Source organism: Neophocaena asiaeorientalis, unplaced genomic scaffold (genome assembly GCF_003031525.2).
Source record: "Neophocaena asiaeorientalis asiaeorientalis breed wild unplaced genomic scaffold, Neophocaena_asiaeorientalis_V1.1 scaffold126, whole genome shotgun sequence".
In the NCBI taxonomy this organism is placed as follows: Eukaryota; Metazoa; Chordata; class Mammalia; order Artiodactyla; family Phocoenidae; genus Neophocaena; species Neophocaena asiaeorientalis.
The window spans coordinates 1,046,088-1,063,684 of record NW_020174565.1 but is presented as its reverse complement, the minus strand read 5'-3'; the positions used below and the strand labels follow the sequence as shown (position 1 = coordinate 1,063,684).

General features: G+C 39.9%; 1 protein-coding gene across 1 annotated transcript in view; it reads right to left on the bottom strand.

Moving 5' to 3' along the window:
* Nucleotides 1-5,383: 5,383 nt before the first annotated feature.
* Nucleotides 5,384-17,597, bottom strand: part of MEP1B (meprin A subunit beta) — a 27,320-nt gene continuing 15,106 nt past the window's right edge. The window contains exons 8-15 of the mRNA XM_024757956.1: nt 16,499-16,717; nt 15,618-15,770; nt 14,063-14,278; nt 11,649-12,092; nt 9,967-10,146; nt 9,075-9,201; nt 8,246-8,450; nt 5,384-5,544 (exon numbers count right to left, since the gene is read on the bottom strand). Coding sequence (XP_024613724.1) covers nt 5,530-5,544; nt 8,246-8,450; nt 9,075-9,201; nt 9,967-10,146; nt 11,649-12,092; nt 14,063-14,278; nt 15,618-15,770; nt 16,499-16,717 — 1,559 coding nt within the window. The 3' untranslated portion in view covers nt 5,384-5,529. The remainder of the gene's footprint in view (nt 5,545-8,245; nt 8,451-9,074; nt 9,202-9,966; nt 10,147-11,648; nt 12,093-14,062; nt 14,279-15,617; nt 15,771-16,498; nt 16,718-17,597) is intronic.

Sequence of the window (17,597 nt, the reverse complement as noted above, 5' to 3'; positions counted from 1 at the left end):
TTAACTAAAAAAAAAAAAAAATCACTGAGAATAATCCATTATCATCCAAGATTCTCCCTCCTGCTTTCTTACCCTCCCTTTCATCATCCCTTTGTATTTCCTCTTCTAACAATAGCAGTCCTTACCTACATAGTGGTTGTGATGTGCCAGGCGCTGTTCTAAGCACTTTACATATATTATGTAGTTTATCCTCGCAACAACATTATGAGCTAAATAATATTACTACTCAGTATAGAGATGAGGAAATTAAGGCATAGAGAGATTAAATAACTGTCCCAGGTCACACAGCAAATGTGTAGTGAGATTTTTTTCTTTTTATAGCTTTTTGAAAAATTAATTTATTTATTTTTGGCTGCATTGGGTCTTCGTTGCTGCGCGCAGGCTTTCTCTAGTTGCAGCGAGCGGGGGCTATTCTTCATTGTGGTGCGTGGACTTATCGTGGTGGCTTCTCTTGTTGCGGAGCACGGGTTCTAGGTGCACGGGCTCAGTAGTTGTGTCGCTCAGGTTCTAGAGCGCAGGCTCAGTAGTTGTGGCACACAACCTTAGTTGCTCCACGGCATGTGCGACCCTTCCCCGACCAGGGCTCGAACCTGTGTCCCCTGCATTGGCAGGCGGCTTCCTAACCACTGCGTCACCAGGGAAGCCCTGTGTTGTGAGATTTGAACCTAAGCAGTCTGACTTCAGAGTGTACACTCTTAACCAAGAGCGTGTGGGCAACAATTTCTCTTTTGTCGCTAAAGTGACTTCCTACAACTTCCTATGATTAGTGGTCTATTCATACAATGGAATATTATTCATCTGTGAAAAGGAATGATGTACTGCTGTATGATACAATGTAGATGAACCTTGAAAATCTTATGCTAAATGAAAGAAACCAGACATAAAAGGTTACGTATTATGTGATTCTAGTTATACAAAATGTCCAGAATAGGCGAATCCATAAAGACAGAAAGCAAATTAGTGGTTGCCAGGGGCTTCGAGGTGGGGTAAGGAGGAAGGGGAGTAACTGCTTAATGGATACAGAATGTTCTTTAGGGTGATGAAAATAATCTAGCGCTGGATAGCGCTGGTGATTATATAACATTGTGATGTACTAAATGCCACTTTAAAATGGTTAAAATGGTGAATTTTATAGTTTAAAAATTTTTAACACAATAAAAAAATTGGAAAATAAAAAGTAATGATGGATAGAACTGCTGGTACCTTAGCCCAAATCAAGGCAGTGGTGCCAAACTGAACTGACAGTCATTGTAATCCTCACTGTTACACACTTGCAGTAAATAAATAAATGAGTAAATAATTTAAAAGCCAATTTTACTTAAGAATATCCTTAATGAAGCAGTAACCGTTATTAACTGTACAAAATCTCAAACCTTGAGCATACATCTTTTTTATATTCTGCGTGATAAAATGGAACGTACTAATAAAGCACTTCTGCCGCATAATGAAGTACAATGATTATCTTAAGGAAAAGCGCCTGTAAGATTTTTGGGTTAGATGAATTAGCCACTTTTTTCAAAGAATAGCATTTTTACTTTAAAAAACACTTAAAGGATAAATAATGGTCATTCAGACTTAGTTATCTGGCAGATTTTTTTTCAAAATTGAATGAAGACTATGATTTTATATACATATATAATGTAATATATAACATATATATAGTTTAATACATTATTATATATGATTTTTAGTGTCCCTTTGCACAGCTTTTATAGTGGCTCTCTAGGTATTACATTAGATATATAATTATAAGTTAAAAATTGTTACATTATATATAAATTATTTATAATTTTATATATATATAAAAAATGTAATACAATTCAATAGAGGAACTATAGCCTTTTCAACAAACAATGCCTAGAGCAATCGAACATCCATAGCCAAAAAATTAACTCAACCTAAACCTCAAACCTTTTATAAAAATTAACTCAAAATGTATCACTGAGTTAAATATAGAACAAAAAATATATAAAACATCTTTTTAAACAGGAGAAAATATTCAGGATCTAGGGCTAGACAAAGAGTTCTGAGACTTGGGTATACCAAAAATACAATCCACTAAAAGGAAAAACTGATAAATTGGACTTTATCAAAATTAAAAACTTTTGCTCTGCAAAATATCCTTTTAGGAGAATGAAAAGACACGCTGCAGAGTGGCAAAATATGTTTCCAAACCGTACATTCAACAAAGGGACAGATCTAGAACATATTTAAAAGTCTCAAAACGCAATGGTATAAGAGCAAAAAATCCATTTAGAGCATAAGTAAAAGATGTAAAGAGATAGTCCACGGAAGATGATATAGAGATGGCAAATAAGTACATGAAAAGATGTTCAGTATCATGCATCACTAGGGAAGTGCAGACTAAAACCACAATGAGATATCACTACACATTTAATCAGAATGGCTAAAATAAAAAATAGTGACAAGGGACTTGCCTGGCAGTCCAGTGGTTAGGACTCGGTGCTTTCACTGCTGAGGCCCGGGTTCAATCCCTGGTCAGGGAACTAAAATCTAAGATCCCACAAGCCATGCAGCGCGGCCAAAAAAAAAAAAAAAATAGTGACAAGTGAAAGAAGCCAATCTGAAAAGGTGACTTACTATATGATTCCAACTAAAAGATGTTCTGGAAAAGGCAAAACCATGGAGACAGTAAAGAGATTAGTGGTTGTGGGGAGGGGCGGGTAGGGAAAGGGGTGAATAGGCAGAGCACAGAGGATTTTTTAGGTCAGTGAAACTATTCTACAGGACACTGTTGTAGTGGATACATGTCATTATTCACCTGTCAAAACCCACAGAATGTAGAACACCAAGAGTGAATCCTAATGTAAACTATGGACTTTCAGTGATAATAACGTATCAATGTAGATTCATCAATTATAACAAATTTATCTGGTGGGGATATTGATGGTGGGAGAAGCTTGTGTGTATGTGAGCACAAGGGGTATAGGGGATATCTCTCTAAGTTCTGCTCAGTTTTGCTGTGACTCTAAAACTACTCTAAATAATGGAGTCTATCAGGAAAAAAAAAGCGATGACACCCAAGCTGGTAAGGATCAGAGAAACTGCATCACCACTGCTGGTGGGAATGTAAAATGGTACAGGCACAATGCAAATCAGTAGCAGTTTCTTAAAAAACTAAACATGCAACTACCATATAACCCAGCAATGCTCTCCTGGGCATGTATCCCAGAAAAATGCAGAGTTATATCTATATGAAAACCAGTACCTGAATATTTAGAGCAGCTTCATTTGCAATAACCAAAATCTGGAAACAACCCAAATGTCCTGCAACAAGTGGATGATTAAACAAACTGTGGTGCATCCATGGCATGAAATTCTATTCAGCCATCAGAAAGGAACAAATTATTGTACACACAACAACCTGGATGAATTACAGAGAATTATGCAGAGTTAAAAAAAAAATTAATCCCGAAAATTTCTATACTGCATGGTTCCGTTAATATAACATTTTTAAATGACAAAACTATAAAAATAGAGAACAGATTAATGATTGCCAAGGGCTTTTCCACTCGCTTGGCATGCCGGATCTTACTTAGTTCCCCAACCAGGGATCCAACCTGCGCCCCCTGCAGCGGAAGCTTGGTGTCTTAACCACTGGACAGCCAGGGAAGTCCCAGATTGCCATGGTTTAAACAGGAGGTGGGAACAAGACAGAAAGGGACTTGGTTATATGAAGGCAATTTGATGGATTTTTGTGGTAATGAAACTGTTCTGTAGTTTGTATCAATATCAACACCCTGGTCGTGACACTGCACTAAAGTTTTGCAAGTTGTCACCGTAGAGGGAAACTAAGTGAAGGGTACACAGGGATCTCTGTATTATTTCTAACAACTGCATGTAAATCTACAATGACCTCAAAATAAAACTTGAATTTTAAAAATTCAATGAAGTCATGTACCTGTCATACAAGGAGGACAGTACTTATTGCCGATGATGAACTTTAAGCTTTCAAGCAAAAATTAGCATTTTGGAAAATTTGTTTCTGACACCATGAGCATCAACTTCCAAGACTTAAAAAACTTTTTTAATGAGACGAGTGGTGACATTAATGTTATGTTTTGATACTGTGTGATGAAATGTACCAAAAGTTGTAAGAGCTACATAAGTCAGTGAACCAATATTTTCTAAATAATCAATGCACGATATGACAAAATCATGCATAGATGAAAGATCCATTCAAAATATGAGATAGACCAATAGATTTACTGGATGGAGTACCAAAATTCATTGATATGTTTTCAGATTCCAATTGTATCTAACCTTTAAGAAATTACCATTCGTCCACTTTTAACAAAGGATATTCAAAACGAATATCCGTAATGACTTGGAAAGCTATTCAAATATGCCTCTTTTTTCCAACTACATATCTGTGTAAGTTTAGATTTTCTTTATATTCTTCTACAAAAATAATATATTGCAACAGACTGAATGCAGACACTTATGTAAGAATTCAGCTGTTTTCTATTAAGCCAGATATTAGAGATTTGCAAAAAATGTAACACAACACACACTCTTTTTGCTAAATTTTCTTTTGTTTTGGAAAATATAGTTATTTTTCAAGAAAACAGTAATTATGTTAACACGTATGGGCTTGTTATTTTTCAAGGATTGATAAAGACATAGTTTTCAATTTTCCTCGTTTGAATGTCTAGTATGGTAAGAACTGATAAATGGAACATTCATATGCAAAAGCTCTTTGAGGCCCTCAATAATTTCTAAAAGTATAAAGGCTCCTGAAACCCAAAACTCTGAGAACTGTTCTAGGAGTTTAAAGTGTTCTTATTGATTGTAGTTGTATGTTCAAACAGATTCTTAACCAGACTCACATACTGTGAGGCTTAAGTCAGAAAAGAAGAGAGGGAATTCCCTGGTGGTCCAGAGGTTAGGACTCTGCACTCTCACTGCTGAGGTCCTGGTTTTGGTCCCTGGTCGGGAAACTAAAATCCCACAAGCCGCAAACATGGTCAGTAATAATAATAATAATAAAGGAAACAAGAGAGTGGCCAGTTTTAGAGCTGTGGGGGGCACATTTCCCCAGGGAGGAAGGAGCTGCCCTCTGTCCCTCCCTACATCGGGACAGGACAGCATGGAAATGCTGAGATTCCACATGGAAGATCATTCCCATTGGGTGTGTCCAGTGGGTTTCTAGGGAATCACCTGTGAGGCCCACACACTTGGCCCCCAAAGAAGAGGCAGTCATTTGAAAGCTACCCCCAGTTCTTGCTCTCCGTCTTATAGACAATATTATGCTTCCAGAACAGCCTGAATTTCTTCTCCACCTTTATCTATTTTTATTTTTTATTTTCTTACTCCCCTCCTTTAAAAACAAAAACACAAGCAACATTTCACCAATTAGACCTTTACCAAAATAATGATTTGTAGTATATCCAGCTATGTACAGAGAAGATCCGTCTATAGCAGGTGAAGTGGTTGGAATATATTGTAGGTGAAACCATCATGAAGAATTTTTCATTTCATTTGTTGGCTGTATTGCCGAGTTAATCTTCAAAGTGCATATTGCTAAAAGGGGGAAGAACAATCGATCACTTAATTTCTAAATTTAAAAACTCTCATTGAAATGAATCCAACGAAACAGTCTAATGCTTAAATGAAGTGCCATGAGCAGTCTCCTGGCATCCCTCCCAACTGGCAAGGGGACCCCAGGCTCGTCTCCAGGAACATGCTCTGGCCTATCCCACTTTATTCAGATGCTAAAACATCAGGGTGAGCACAAACTTCAGTCTCAGGAAAAAGGTCATTCCGATTTAAGATTTAAACTAGAGCTGGAGTTTCTGCTGTCAGTAAATCTAGTGTAGAAATGCCTAGACTAAGGAAAATGTAAGTTGACTCCTTGCTCTTGGGCATGTTTAAATGACCCAGAGGCAAAACAGTTCTGTTTTTATAATATGGTGGCTGTGTGTGTGTGTTTCCACTTAATGGCCCTACCATGTCCCTGATACTCTAATAGTTCTCTCCTTGGTTGAATTAACTTCCTTCTTCTTCTCTTTGTTTTATCATTTTCTTTAATTCCAATTTTAGGTCAACAAATCGGCCTTTATAATAGCACTTACATCTACCAGTTTCCAGAGGAATATCCTGGCAGTCCCATCCACCAGCTAACTGGTCCTCTCCTCCCTAACCACTCCCCCACCATTCCTACTCCAGCCCCGGAGTACATCCCTACTAGCCCAGAGGACCATGCCAGTGGGCACAGCTTCCACCAGGTTGACCTACTGGGTCATTGACTGATCTGTCCCTTTTATTTTGAGCCATAGAGTAAGCTGGAAATACCTGTCTTAAAAAACAAAAAACAAACAAACAAAAAATATATTTTTTGTTTGTTTGTTTTTTTTGCGGTACACGGGCCTCTCACTGCTGTGGCCTCTCCCGCTGTGGGGCACAGGCTCCGGACGCGCAGGCTCAGCGGCCATGGCTCACGGGCCCAGCCGCTCCACGGCATGTGGGATCTTCCCGGACCGGGGCACAAACCCGTGTTCCCTGCATCGGCAGGTGGACTCTCAACCACTGCGCCACCAGGGAAGCCCAAACCTATATATATTTTAAGTAGTTTTCTAATAAGCTTGTGAAGTAATTGATCCACTGCCTATGACCAGCTTTAAACATCTTCCTGAGGTTGAGGAAACATGACAGCAGTGTTTGAGAATAAAACTATTTGCTTTCTGTTCATTATCATTGTTCACCTTTTGAATAACTTCACAAATGTATTGTCTTTAACAAACAAGTGTCTTTAAACAAATAAGTTTGTCTACTAAAAGAAATCGAAAATTTAAAATACAGCATGTCGGGCTTCCCTGGTGGCGCAGTGGTTGAGAGTCCGCCTGCCAATGCAGGGGACACGGGTTCGTGTCCCGGACGGGGAAGATCCCACATGCCGCGGAGCGGCTGGGCCCGTGAGCCATGGCCGCTGAGCCTGCGCGTCCGGAGCCTGTGTTCCGCAACGGGATGAGGCCACAACAGTGAGAGGCCCGCGTACCGCAAAAAAATTAATTAATTAATTAATTAAATTAAATACAGCATGTCTTGAATAATCATTTTTTTTAAAGAAAATATCCTCACGCTTAAGGTAATTGCAGTATTTTCGGTTTCAGAGATGTGTTAATCGGGTGTGTTTTGTCTTCAGTTTTGCTAGTAATTTTCAGAGACCCTGTTTCGAATGAAATGGAACCGGAAGAATTTTTAAGTTTCACTTTTAAATGATGTTCAGATTTTATTCCATTAGAAGTGCTCTTTTATGAGTGAGAATAGGAATATGCATATGAAACTGTGCTCCCTGTGACTGGGGTATGTAGTGGGTGTTGGGGTTCTCTGTTAGTCCTGCCCTTCCAAATGAAAGCTTTCCTGCAGGACATGCCCTACCCCAAAGGGTGCTGCCTTGCTTAATTTTCTGCTCCCTCCCCGGGGACAGCCCCAATCCAATGGCTGTTGATGTGGGGAGTACAATGGCCTGGCCCCCTTGCCTCAATTCAGGGCACTCTAAGGGCCCCCCCAGCTCCAGAGCTCCCTGCAGAGGTTGCTGAGGCCTCAGCTGCAACCACAGCACAATCCAACCTCGCCCTCTGCCTGGTCCACCTTCCCTCACTCCATCACTGGTGTTCCCAAGAGCACGCACAGTGAACGTCCTGTGTGCAAATATCCATCTCAAATAGTCCCCAGGGTAATTTCAAGAGTGTATTGCCATTCTAGAGACCTTCTGAGGCAAGACTTTAAAACTTCTACTTGAAAATCTTGCCTTAGAGTTAGTTAGCACACATGAAGCCAGAATCATTTGGAAACTTCTTTAATGCAAAAGCCCCAAATGTGCCTAGCACTCCCTTCCTACAAGCCTGAGCTCAACCTTTAGAATGATGACACTTACAGGTCACCTCTCCCCTTAACCAGGAAGGTTGAAATGTGTAGGCAAAATCAGTTGTGCCTTTCAGGAGGGTCACAGACTCCCACCCCGGAAAATTGCACAACCACACAAAATTCTGGGTACAGTTCCAGAAGGATAATAAAATCCCCCGTAAAACCCTCCATGGATCCCAATTTAAGACCCGTTGCTTTATAGTGAACATAACAAGAACTCATAGTCTCAAAGCTGTTGTCCCCAGCATAGGGAGTAGAGAAATTTTTTTTTTTTAGTATATATAAAAAGTCCTAATTTGTCTTCATATGATTCCATCAATAGGTTTTGAATAACCAAATATGAGAGTCAACTTACATTTTCCAGGGTCATATTTGTTGTGTTTGAACTTGTCTCTTGATGATACTTTTTCCTGGTACAGTAGACACTGACAAGGGTGATGACCAGCATCACAGCAAACACAGCAACAGTGGAAGACACAGCAATCACAATGGTGTCTCGAGTTGAGCCTCTCTTTTCACACCTTTCTCCCATGTACCACCAGTCTTCCCCTGACGGACACCTACATGTTCGGAACATGACTCAGAGTTATGAGTTGATATTTTAATCTGAAAATCTTCACCATCGAAGGTGTGAGTCAACACTCAGGTCATTGGCAGATAGAACAATTTGTCACCCATTCTGGACTAGAAGTGTTGGTTAGACTAGCACAGGCAGGGCCAACGGAAAGGAACAATGGAATTACTCCTAATCTGGGACTTAACACAGCAGCTCCCAGCTGGGAAAGGAAGGTAGCATAGGTACTGGAGAAAATTTAGTTCTCGGTGTCCCAGTCCCTCCACATCCCAGCTATGACCGTGGCCAAGCTTTTCTTAGAATTTAGGTATCTCCATCTAGGAAACGAGGACAGTCACAGTAACCACACCAGACCGTTGTGAGGACCTAATAAGATGTGTAACTCATGAGGACTGTTTCAGGCAATTAGAATAACGTGCTACCTTTGCATAAATACTTCTGTCGTTCTGTTGGCAACACAAAGTCCCAAATGGAGAGCAAAAGATAAATATCTTATGAACGGTTTTGAGATGAGAATCAACTGATTTCATTCATATGAAATATCATATGAATCCTACATTGTGGGAATGAAAAAATATGTAACAAAAGAATGGGTAGATTGTATCCTTACCTGCACTCAGCTTTGCCATGATGGAGAATGCAAACGCCATCATTCTCACATTTAAAGTTTGTGCAAAGGTCATTGACGCCCAAGTTCGGGATTGGCTCGTTTTGTGTAGTATTAAGGTGGGATATGTCTAAGGAGGGTGAGAGGAGAGCATGGAGGGAAATCAGTTTGGGGTTTAACAAGCATCTGATCTTTAAGTTTCAAAATAAAATGTTCAGGCTTCAGGTTTGTGAGAAATTCAGGTACTCTTGAAGCACCATTCAGTAACGTTTATAGGCAGTGAAAAAATAAACAGGCAGGCTGAAATCTAGACACAAAGGGAAGCTGAACCAGCCTGCGGGACTACAACTGAACACATGCTTGCCTGGGCCTTGGCATGGAAACAAACAGTATTCCTGGGAAATGTAATTATTGGCTGCCATGGCTGAGAAATTTTAGAAGACAATAGATTAATGCTATTACTGACAAGATATATGTGTGTGTGCACATATCTCTATATATGTATGTATACATATCTGAAAGAGACAATAAAGCCAGATCATTTCCACTCTAATTTTATGTGTTTCTGGGATATTTTTACTTCTGGAGTCCTAGAGTTAAATTCTAGGGTATAATGGCTATACTTCAGCTTATTTCTAAAGAAGTGTTCTGGACTAAAGCTTTCCACTATTGCTCCAGGCAGTGTTAATTAAGTTCTTTATCCTGGAACTGTCCCTGTTTTCATTTAAATTATTTTCATATTGTTAATGATTCATACTAAAAAAAATCTCACTCGTGTCCATTCCCTCCCACGTTTCTAATATATCTAAACACGGAATCCAGAAAAACACAGTAAATAATCAACGACCACAAAAAAAAAAAAGCAGCTTAGATAAAATGACTTTTATTGACATACCTTCCACTGTCAGGAGGATATAAACATCATCTCCTTTCATAAAATCTCTGCTTTTCAGCCTCTCATGGGTCATAAAGACACTGTATCCATAGCCCCCACCTCTTTGAAACTGAGTTCCATTAGGGAAAAAATCTTGTACTCCCACTTTGGAAGGCCTGTCCCAAAAATAGCTTCCATTACCTGAAAAAGCAATTTATATTAATGGATTGTGTTTAGCATCATCATAGCTTTTGGTGTAGGAAAGCACAAGCAATGTGAAGCACAATTAGGACAGAGCTCAAAATCATTCAGTGATGCTATTGACCTGTAATGTATTCCCTGGCAAGTCACTGGAGTTTCTTCATTTAGACTGTCCTAAAGAAATGAGATGCCATGGCAGAGAGGAGCACATTCTGGAATATGAGTGGAGAGGTGTCAAAGGCTTCCTACATGGGGGTGTCACACTTCTACTGAACAAGCAGTGTAGAAACTCCGTTGCCCATTTGAATCATTCTTTAGTGGCCTTCTGAGTTACAGGTAGTCCTTTTAGCTGAGTTAAACCAATGTGTTACTGAGAGAGTTTTTAATATTAGCACTGAACAATTCACCTTAGTAATTGAATTATTCACCTAACAGAGTAAAGTCCTTCAGGAGTAGAAGACAGTGAGAAGCACTGCTTCTGGGAAAAGGTGGTGACCCACCCAAACTTGAGCCATTTTCAGTATCATTCAGGGAGAAAGGTTTTGGAAAAAGGTAAAGAAATTCTGAACATCAAATCCCCACACCTCTTTGTGAATACTATTTTTTTTCCTATCAGATTATATATATATTTTTTCCCCAAGCCATTCAGGTCCATTCTTTTCATATACAGAATTCAGATTGGGCAATAATATTCACCTTGCCACAATTCCATTTTTCGCTTTATTATGTTCCCAGAGGGCAAAGGATTATTACAATTAGAGATGTGATCATTGCTTTCTGGGTGCTCTTCTTTTTCAGACTAGAAAGAGGGGGGATGGTGTCACCATTGGCAAGTCCTCCAGAATTCTTTAATAAGAAGTTGCAATCCATTCCCATACCCTTCCCAACACTACGGAGCACCTACTCAACATCTTCGTTCTGATCAAAAACCACCCCCGTTACAAAAGCCGAACTGTTTTTGACAATTCAGAGGCAAGACCAGGACAGCATGGGTTAGGAGAACTCAACATCTGAGAGCCTCTCCATACCAGGCCCTTCCACAAACTTCCCTACTTGATCTGTAGAGATACTTTTAACAAATGTGTGGGGTTTTTATTACTGTCCCAGTTTTACTTCTGAGGACACTGGTGTTTCAAGAGATTACCTGCTCAAGGTTTCACAGCTAATGAGAAGCAAACCTTGGATTGAATCCAGGTGCGTCGGACTCTAAAACTAAAACACTCCTCGTACAACCCTGGGAATTCAGGTATTGTCATCAGTTTCCAAAAATATAGCCAATATCTTCTCAATTTGTTGGCATCTTTGCTGACATTTCTGACAGTCTCCTGCCTGGGAGACTCTGTCCACAGCTGCTGAAGCCCTTCCCCTAAATATCTTCTGATCCTTAGATTTGGGGCTCAAAATTCCCTAGCTACCTGGCTATGCAGTCTTTCCTTCCCAAATCATCCACCCCTCCTAGAGCAGTGATTGTGTATTACCAATAAAAAAGATGAGTCACAAACCAGTGGTCATAAATGGGTCTGTAGTTATACTCCGCTTGTTGGACATACGCTGTCGAATGTCAGGATTTTGATCCAAGATGGTCATCGTGACTTGTTGCCAAGGACATGGCCACTCTAATTGATCATCATTGGCTCCAGAGATCAAGTGGAAATACATTCCTACATTAGGCAAACTACTTAGATTCAAGCAAATCTGAAAGGCATAGCCTTTAGAAGAATAAAATGAAGGACTGAAGACAGATCCGCTGGGGCTGCCAATGAGCTGTGTGAAATTCCTTATATGCCAGACATGATGAGGGCAGTGTGTTTCTGAAAGATTGATGTCATCAATAGACAGGCCACCCCGTGAGGCACCAGCGCCTCTGATGCCTCCAAATACCACTCTAAATTTGTTGGCCACTTTCAGTGTTACGTGGTAAAGCTGCCAGCTCCCGATGGGTATATCTGCAAGAGAGACATTATTATTCCAAAGAGGACAAAGGACTATGAATCATGTGCAAATCGACATTAGCGTTCTAACCTTCATGGACAAAGGGTCTTTCTAGACCTACTGCTTCCTGCGGGTATGAGGTATGGCTTTCTTACGCCTCCAGCTCAGGCCCAGTTACTTCAAGGCATTTCTGTGGGGATGGCGCAGCTCTCTGGAATATCTGGATGCTCATCTAGCTGATTCTTAGATAGAGCACCCTTTCCCAGAGATAGGTGGGCAAACGATAGCATCTAACTCATGAGAACTCCATGCCCAACTTACAAGTTACCTCCCATTCAGTTAGTTAAACAGACAAGCAAGCCCAATACCCTACACTTGTACCCCAGATTCCTGTGATACTCAGCTGAAGCCTCCTTTAATCTATTTATACTTTGATCGGAATACTTCCTTCACATGCAAAATTTTTAGTCAACTCTTTGGCAGTATTAAGTATGAATTCACCAAACCCTAGAAAGCCCACATCTTGCAACTGACTCGATGTTACATATCTGATATTTGGTACCATCTCCTTTCTTCCCAGACTACACGTCCCCTCCACTATTACTCCTACCCCTAGCTAGCAGCACATTGTATGACATCTTGTCTTATTTTCTGATGTCACATACCCAAATAAGAAGCAGTCCCTTTAAAAGTTTTCAGAAGCCTCCCAGGTAGAGAATAGCTCAGGAATTCATGTCAAACTAGTAGTTAACTCAATGCCTTCAAACTTAAATATACTGGCACTTAATGAGAAACATGTTGCTTGAAAGTAAGTTAGAAAGATCCAAATTACAGAAAATGCTATTCTCCGTGGAAGGACCCCAGACTGAACAAAAACCTTTCATGAGAGCCTCCACTTCATTTTTACCAGTACTTTCAGTTTAAATTCAGGTTTCTTAAGTGCATTTTGTGCTATTATCTGTCAATAATAACACCCACAGATTGCTAATGCAAGGGATTATATATGTATAATCAACTATGTGTGTAATAATCTTATTTATAATCTTTTATATATGCACTAGATACATAAAATGTACATGTATAATGCGTGTATATATGTATATACATATACATATAGGAAAACATCATCTATGTTTCAGATTGTTTTTCACTGTTAAACAGGGGGAAAATGGCATGACATATGACATAATGTGGATCCGTTTTATAATAGGTTTTAGTCAATTCATTCAAACCAAGAGGTCACTGCGTGGAGCAGACAGTAATACAGCCGCCAGGCCACAGCCATTCCCTTCCTCAGCGGACCTCCTGAACCACCTGCTTTAATATGTGGTCAATGTGACCCACCTCCCAGACACATGATTAGAAGGAAGGGTGGCCGTCTAATCAGTGTTGCCCTCTCTCCACTCAGAATTGCTCCAGAAGATGCATTTAACTCAAGTCATAACAATTAGAATCCTTTGCTGGAATTTATTTTTCTAGGCTAGAAATTAGAGGAAGAGACCCTTCTCTAGTCTGATGGTACATTTGGTAAAATGTAAGCTGGGAAGTGAAACAGCCAAAGCACCAGTTTTACAGACAAAGCCCATCTGAGATAACAGGAAAGGTCCCCAACCATGTTCAGGGACAGGTCCCATCCTGTCTGAGGCCAGCTCCTCTCTTCTCCATTCTACAATATAGTTATGTTGAGCCAGTAACTCTTCACATTTTGCCTAAGCTAGTTTCCATTATATTTTTATTAGTTGCCAAGAACGGACTTCCCCAGCGCCAGAGACTGATCTACAGTTTCTTAAGTGTCACATATTCTGTAGCATAGAAAGGACTCTCATTTTAGCTTCCCAACCACTGCATAAAACAAGTAGGATCAAGTTCTACATTGAAAAGTACTAAGTCCATAGCCCCTACCCTGTTGTAAGTGGTTTTGCATTAAGTAAAGGGTTAAGACTGACTCACTCTGAACCCAAGAATAAGAACGGTGATAGTGTACCTTTTATTTCTTCCACAAGGGTCAGAGTCCTGTTCACACTGGCTGCAGAATATTCCCTGATATAGATGTTCAGTTGGTCATATTCACTTCCACTATTATATAAAAAAAATTGCAAGCACTGAAATCCTCGTTTAGGGTATAGTATTCTACTTCCCAGCATTGCTGTGGCCCCCTCATTTACAGAGCTCCTGTTGAAATGCATGAAGAAACCAGAACCTGTTAAAGAGGACAAAATGCAGAACTGAGAAAACAGATACCGGATACAGGAATGCGTGTCTCGCGGGCACTCTATTTCCACCTAGTTCCCACTGTATGCAGGGCACTGTTTTGAGCATTTAAATGCAGTTCTTGGAGCAGGCAGTCTATGAAGAAAAGCAACATTAGATCACTTTTTTCTTACTATACGTTAGTTTTCAAAAATGGGAAAAAGTGTTACCTGTTTGGTTTAGCCTCTCTCTCTCTCTCTCTCCCTCTTTCTCTCTCTCTCTCTCCACCTGCCCCTTCCCTTCCTCCCTCCTACTGATCTGTGTAGAACCACTATCCACGATTCAAATCTACATTTAAAAAATATTTTTTAATTGAAATATGTTTGACATGTACCATTGTGTAAATTTAAGGTACACAACATGTTCATTTGACACATTTATATATTGGCAGCTGATTGTCATTGCAGCAATAATTAGCACTTCTATCACAATACATAATATCATTTCTTTTTGGTGGTGGGAATAATTAAGTCTAGTCTCAGCAAGTCTGATGATTATAATACAATAGTGTTGCCTATTTTCACTATGCTGTGCATTAGATCTCTAGGGCTTTTTACTACTTGTCACAAGTTTGTACCTTTAAACAACATCTGTCATGTCCCCACCAATCCCCCAAAAAAGAAAAAGGAAAAGCCCCTCCATGCTCTTAGAGGTCTCTACCCCTTCCCAGGTCATCTGAGCTGTCAAGCAATGGCCCTGGGTTCTGAAGGCTAGTTTTACATATTTGCTGCCAGAAATGAAAAAATAAATAAAAATGTGGTGCTTATAGCCAAATAAATGACTATTTGATTCAAAACAAAATTTCAATGGAAAAGAATACTCATCTGAGTAAAATTAAATAAATGGTACTTTCTACCTTCATTTAAAGTATTTTTGTAACAGGAAGGGTAATCACAACCAGCTGAAATTCTGAAACTGATTAATTCACAGCCTGGGGCTGTTCACTGAAGTTCTCTTGGATCCTTCAGGCTTCAAGAAAACAACCCCACTTCTCCAGACAAAAGAGTCCTTTCGGGGACGGGCAGCCCCTCTTGCTGTGGGCACATACTATGGGTAGAGGCTTCACAGAGCCCAGCGCTGACTCATGGGGAAAAAAAGCAAACTTGGACAGTAAAAAGCAAAGAAATTAACCATATCCTTATAAGGCACAGAACCAATTCCTGAGCAGCACGAGTGGGTTATCATTAATAATTCTAATAAAAATAAGAACTCAAATCCCAGTATTTCACAGCAAAGAAAGAGGCTAGAAGCACTGAGAGTAAAAGCTGGAAGTATCTCACTCCTGTTACCTTTGCACCGGCCCATGTTGGAGTGATCACTCTCTGGCCCCTCGGGAACCTGGGAGACCCGTTGCCAGTCAGCACTATCTTCTGAACTTTGAATCATACCACACACATTTTCCAGTTCAAAATCGCACGACTCCATAAAGCTCAAGGAAGAGGCTACCAAAGCAAAAAGACAATTATTGACGCTCATATATAACATGATAATCTAAGTAGTAAAAACTGAGATTATCCTGAAGCACTAGGAATTCTAGGATGACATTAAAGGGGACTTGTCAAAAAAAAAAAAAAAGGGGGGACTTGTCACTGATCCTGAGTGATGGTGGCTTCAAGATCTCTTGATATCTGCGAAACCAAGACAATCGACCGACTGTGTAGTTCTGTATAAGCTGCCTGCCCCAAGTCTTGTTTACCGGGTTAACTAATTATAGAAACCTGAGTCTACACTCCCCTAGTTATTCAGAGTAATAAACCACAACCTGGATTATTTGATCCCATTTATATTGTGACTGTACACCTCATTCGGGCTGAAAAGAGTTTTGAATATCAAGCTGGTCCACATGTGCATCAGTAACAGCTTCAAACACTTGAGTGGGTCACGCTCACGCTGCTATAGGACTCCGTTTGTATTTATATCTAAAGCCCAGAACTTGTGAGAAGAAAAATGCTGCTTCCATGTTGTAGTCTGGTATCTGGGGGCTATTCTGTTTTGTTTTGTTTTCTTTCTTTCAGAATATCAAACTTCAACTATCAAACTATTATTATCAAACAATTTTCTAACTATAATTTCAGAAAACCCAGCAATGCTTGGCAAAATGGCACAGAACAGAATGTTTGCCTACAGAGCAGAGAGGAGGAGAAGTCATTTCGAAGAACCTGTCACATACAGCAGTTATACAGTTGATTCAACTTTAAGATATCAGAGTCACTGAAATCCATTCGTTGGCCGATCACATCCATGAAGTCTGGGATTCTTGTCACAATTGTTGGTTCTGATCCATTCTGGAATGCGGTTTTACTATAGTGCATCACTGAGCTGTAATCATAGGGAACATTCAGGGAGTCTGTTTGCTGGTCATCATAGGATTCAAAATTGCTCTTTTTGTCTAAATGATAGATAAAAATCTTTAATTACTTGATGTTCACAAAACTTAGTTTATCTTACTCCAAAGACTGTTAACTTAGAAATAAAGACTATAATAAACAGTGCAACCTTGGCTACAGCCGACACTCTATGGTATTTCAAGAGTGTTTCATATATTCCTATCTTAGAATAGACTGTTCAAACTTAGAATTGTGATACCAGCTGTCATGCTGAACTTATATCTAAGGTTTCATTTCAGCTCAAAGTTGGACTTTAGCATTTGGCCTAAGGTTCTAAGAACTGCTAATGGAAAGAAGGATTCTAAAAAGTGTTGTTGAAACACTCAGGGTCATTGGCAATGAGGAGAGGTAGAGTATCCTCAGTGGATGGAGATGAAAATAAGAGGACTTTGGGAGGTGTGGTGGGGTAGGACCTGGGAATGATAACGTGGTCATCAGAAAGGACTGACATTGTCAGTGATTTCTTAGTTATCTTAGTTATTCTTAGTTTCTGGAACACGTGTAGATGTATGTAAATAAATACATTTAGAGAAGATTCCTGACCGCTTAGCATCATACCAATGGGCCACTGACTGCAATGTGAAATCGAATGATTTTGCGGACCCAACAAGGTAGATTTGATCAACAAAGCATAAAGATGTGTTATCAAGTCGAGGCAGAAGTTTCTAACAGAAATAAGACATTGGAAATCTTAAAGAGTGAGGCCATAGATTAAAGCTCAACACTTCTCTCGTTCTAGAAATCTTTCAGTTGGCTTCAGTGCCTTCCCCCAGACTCTGGGTAGGGGTGAGGCCAGGGGCAGGTAATGTGATGTTAGAATTGTGATGTCAGGGGCCCTCAGCGCAGAGCAGCCCTCACTGGCCTCACTTGATAGCGATGCCA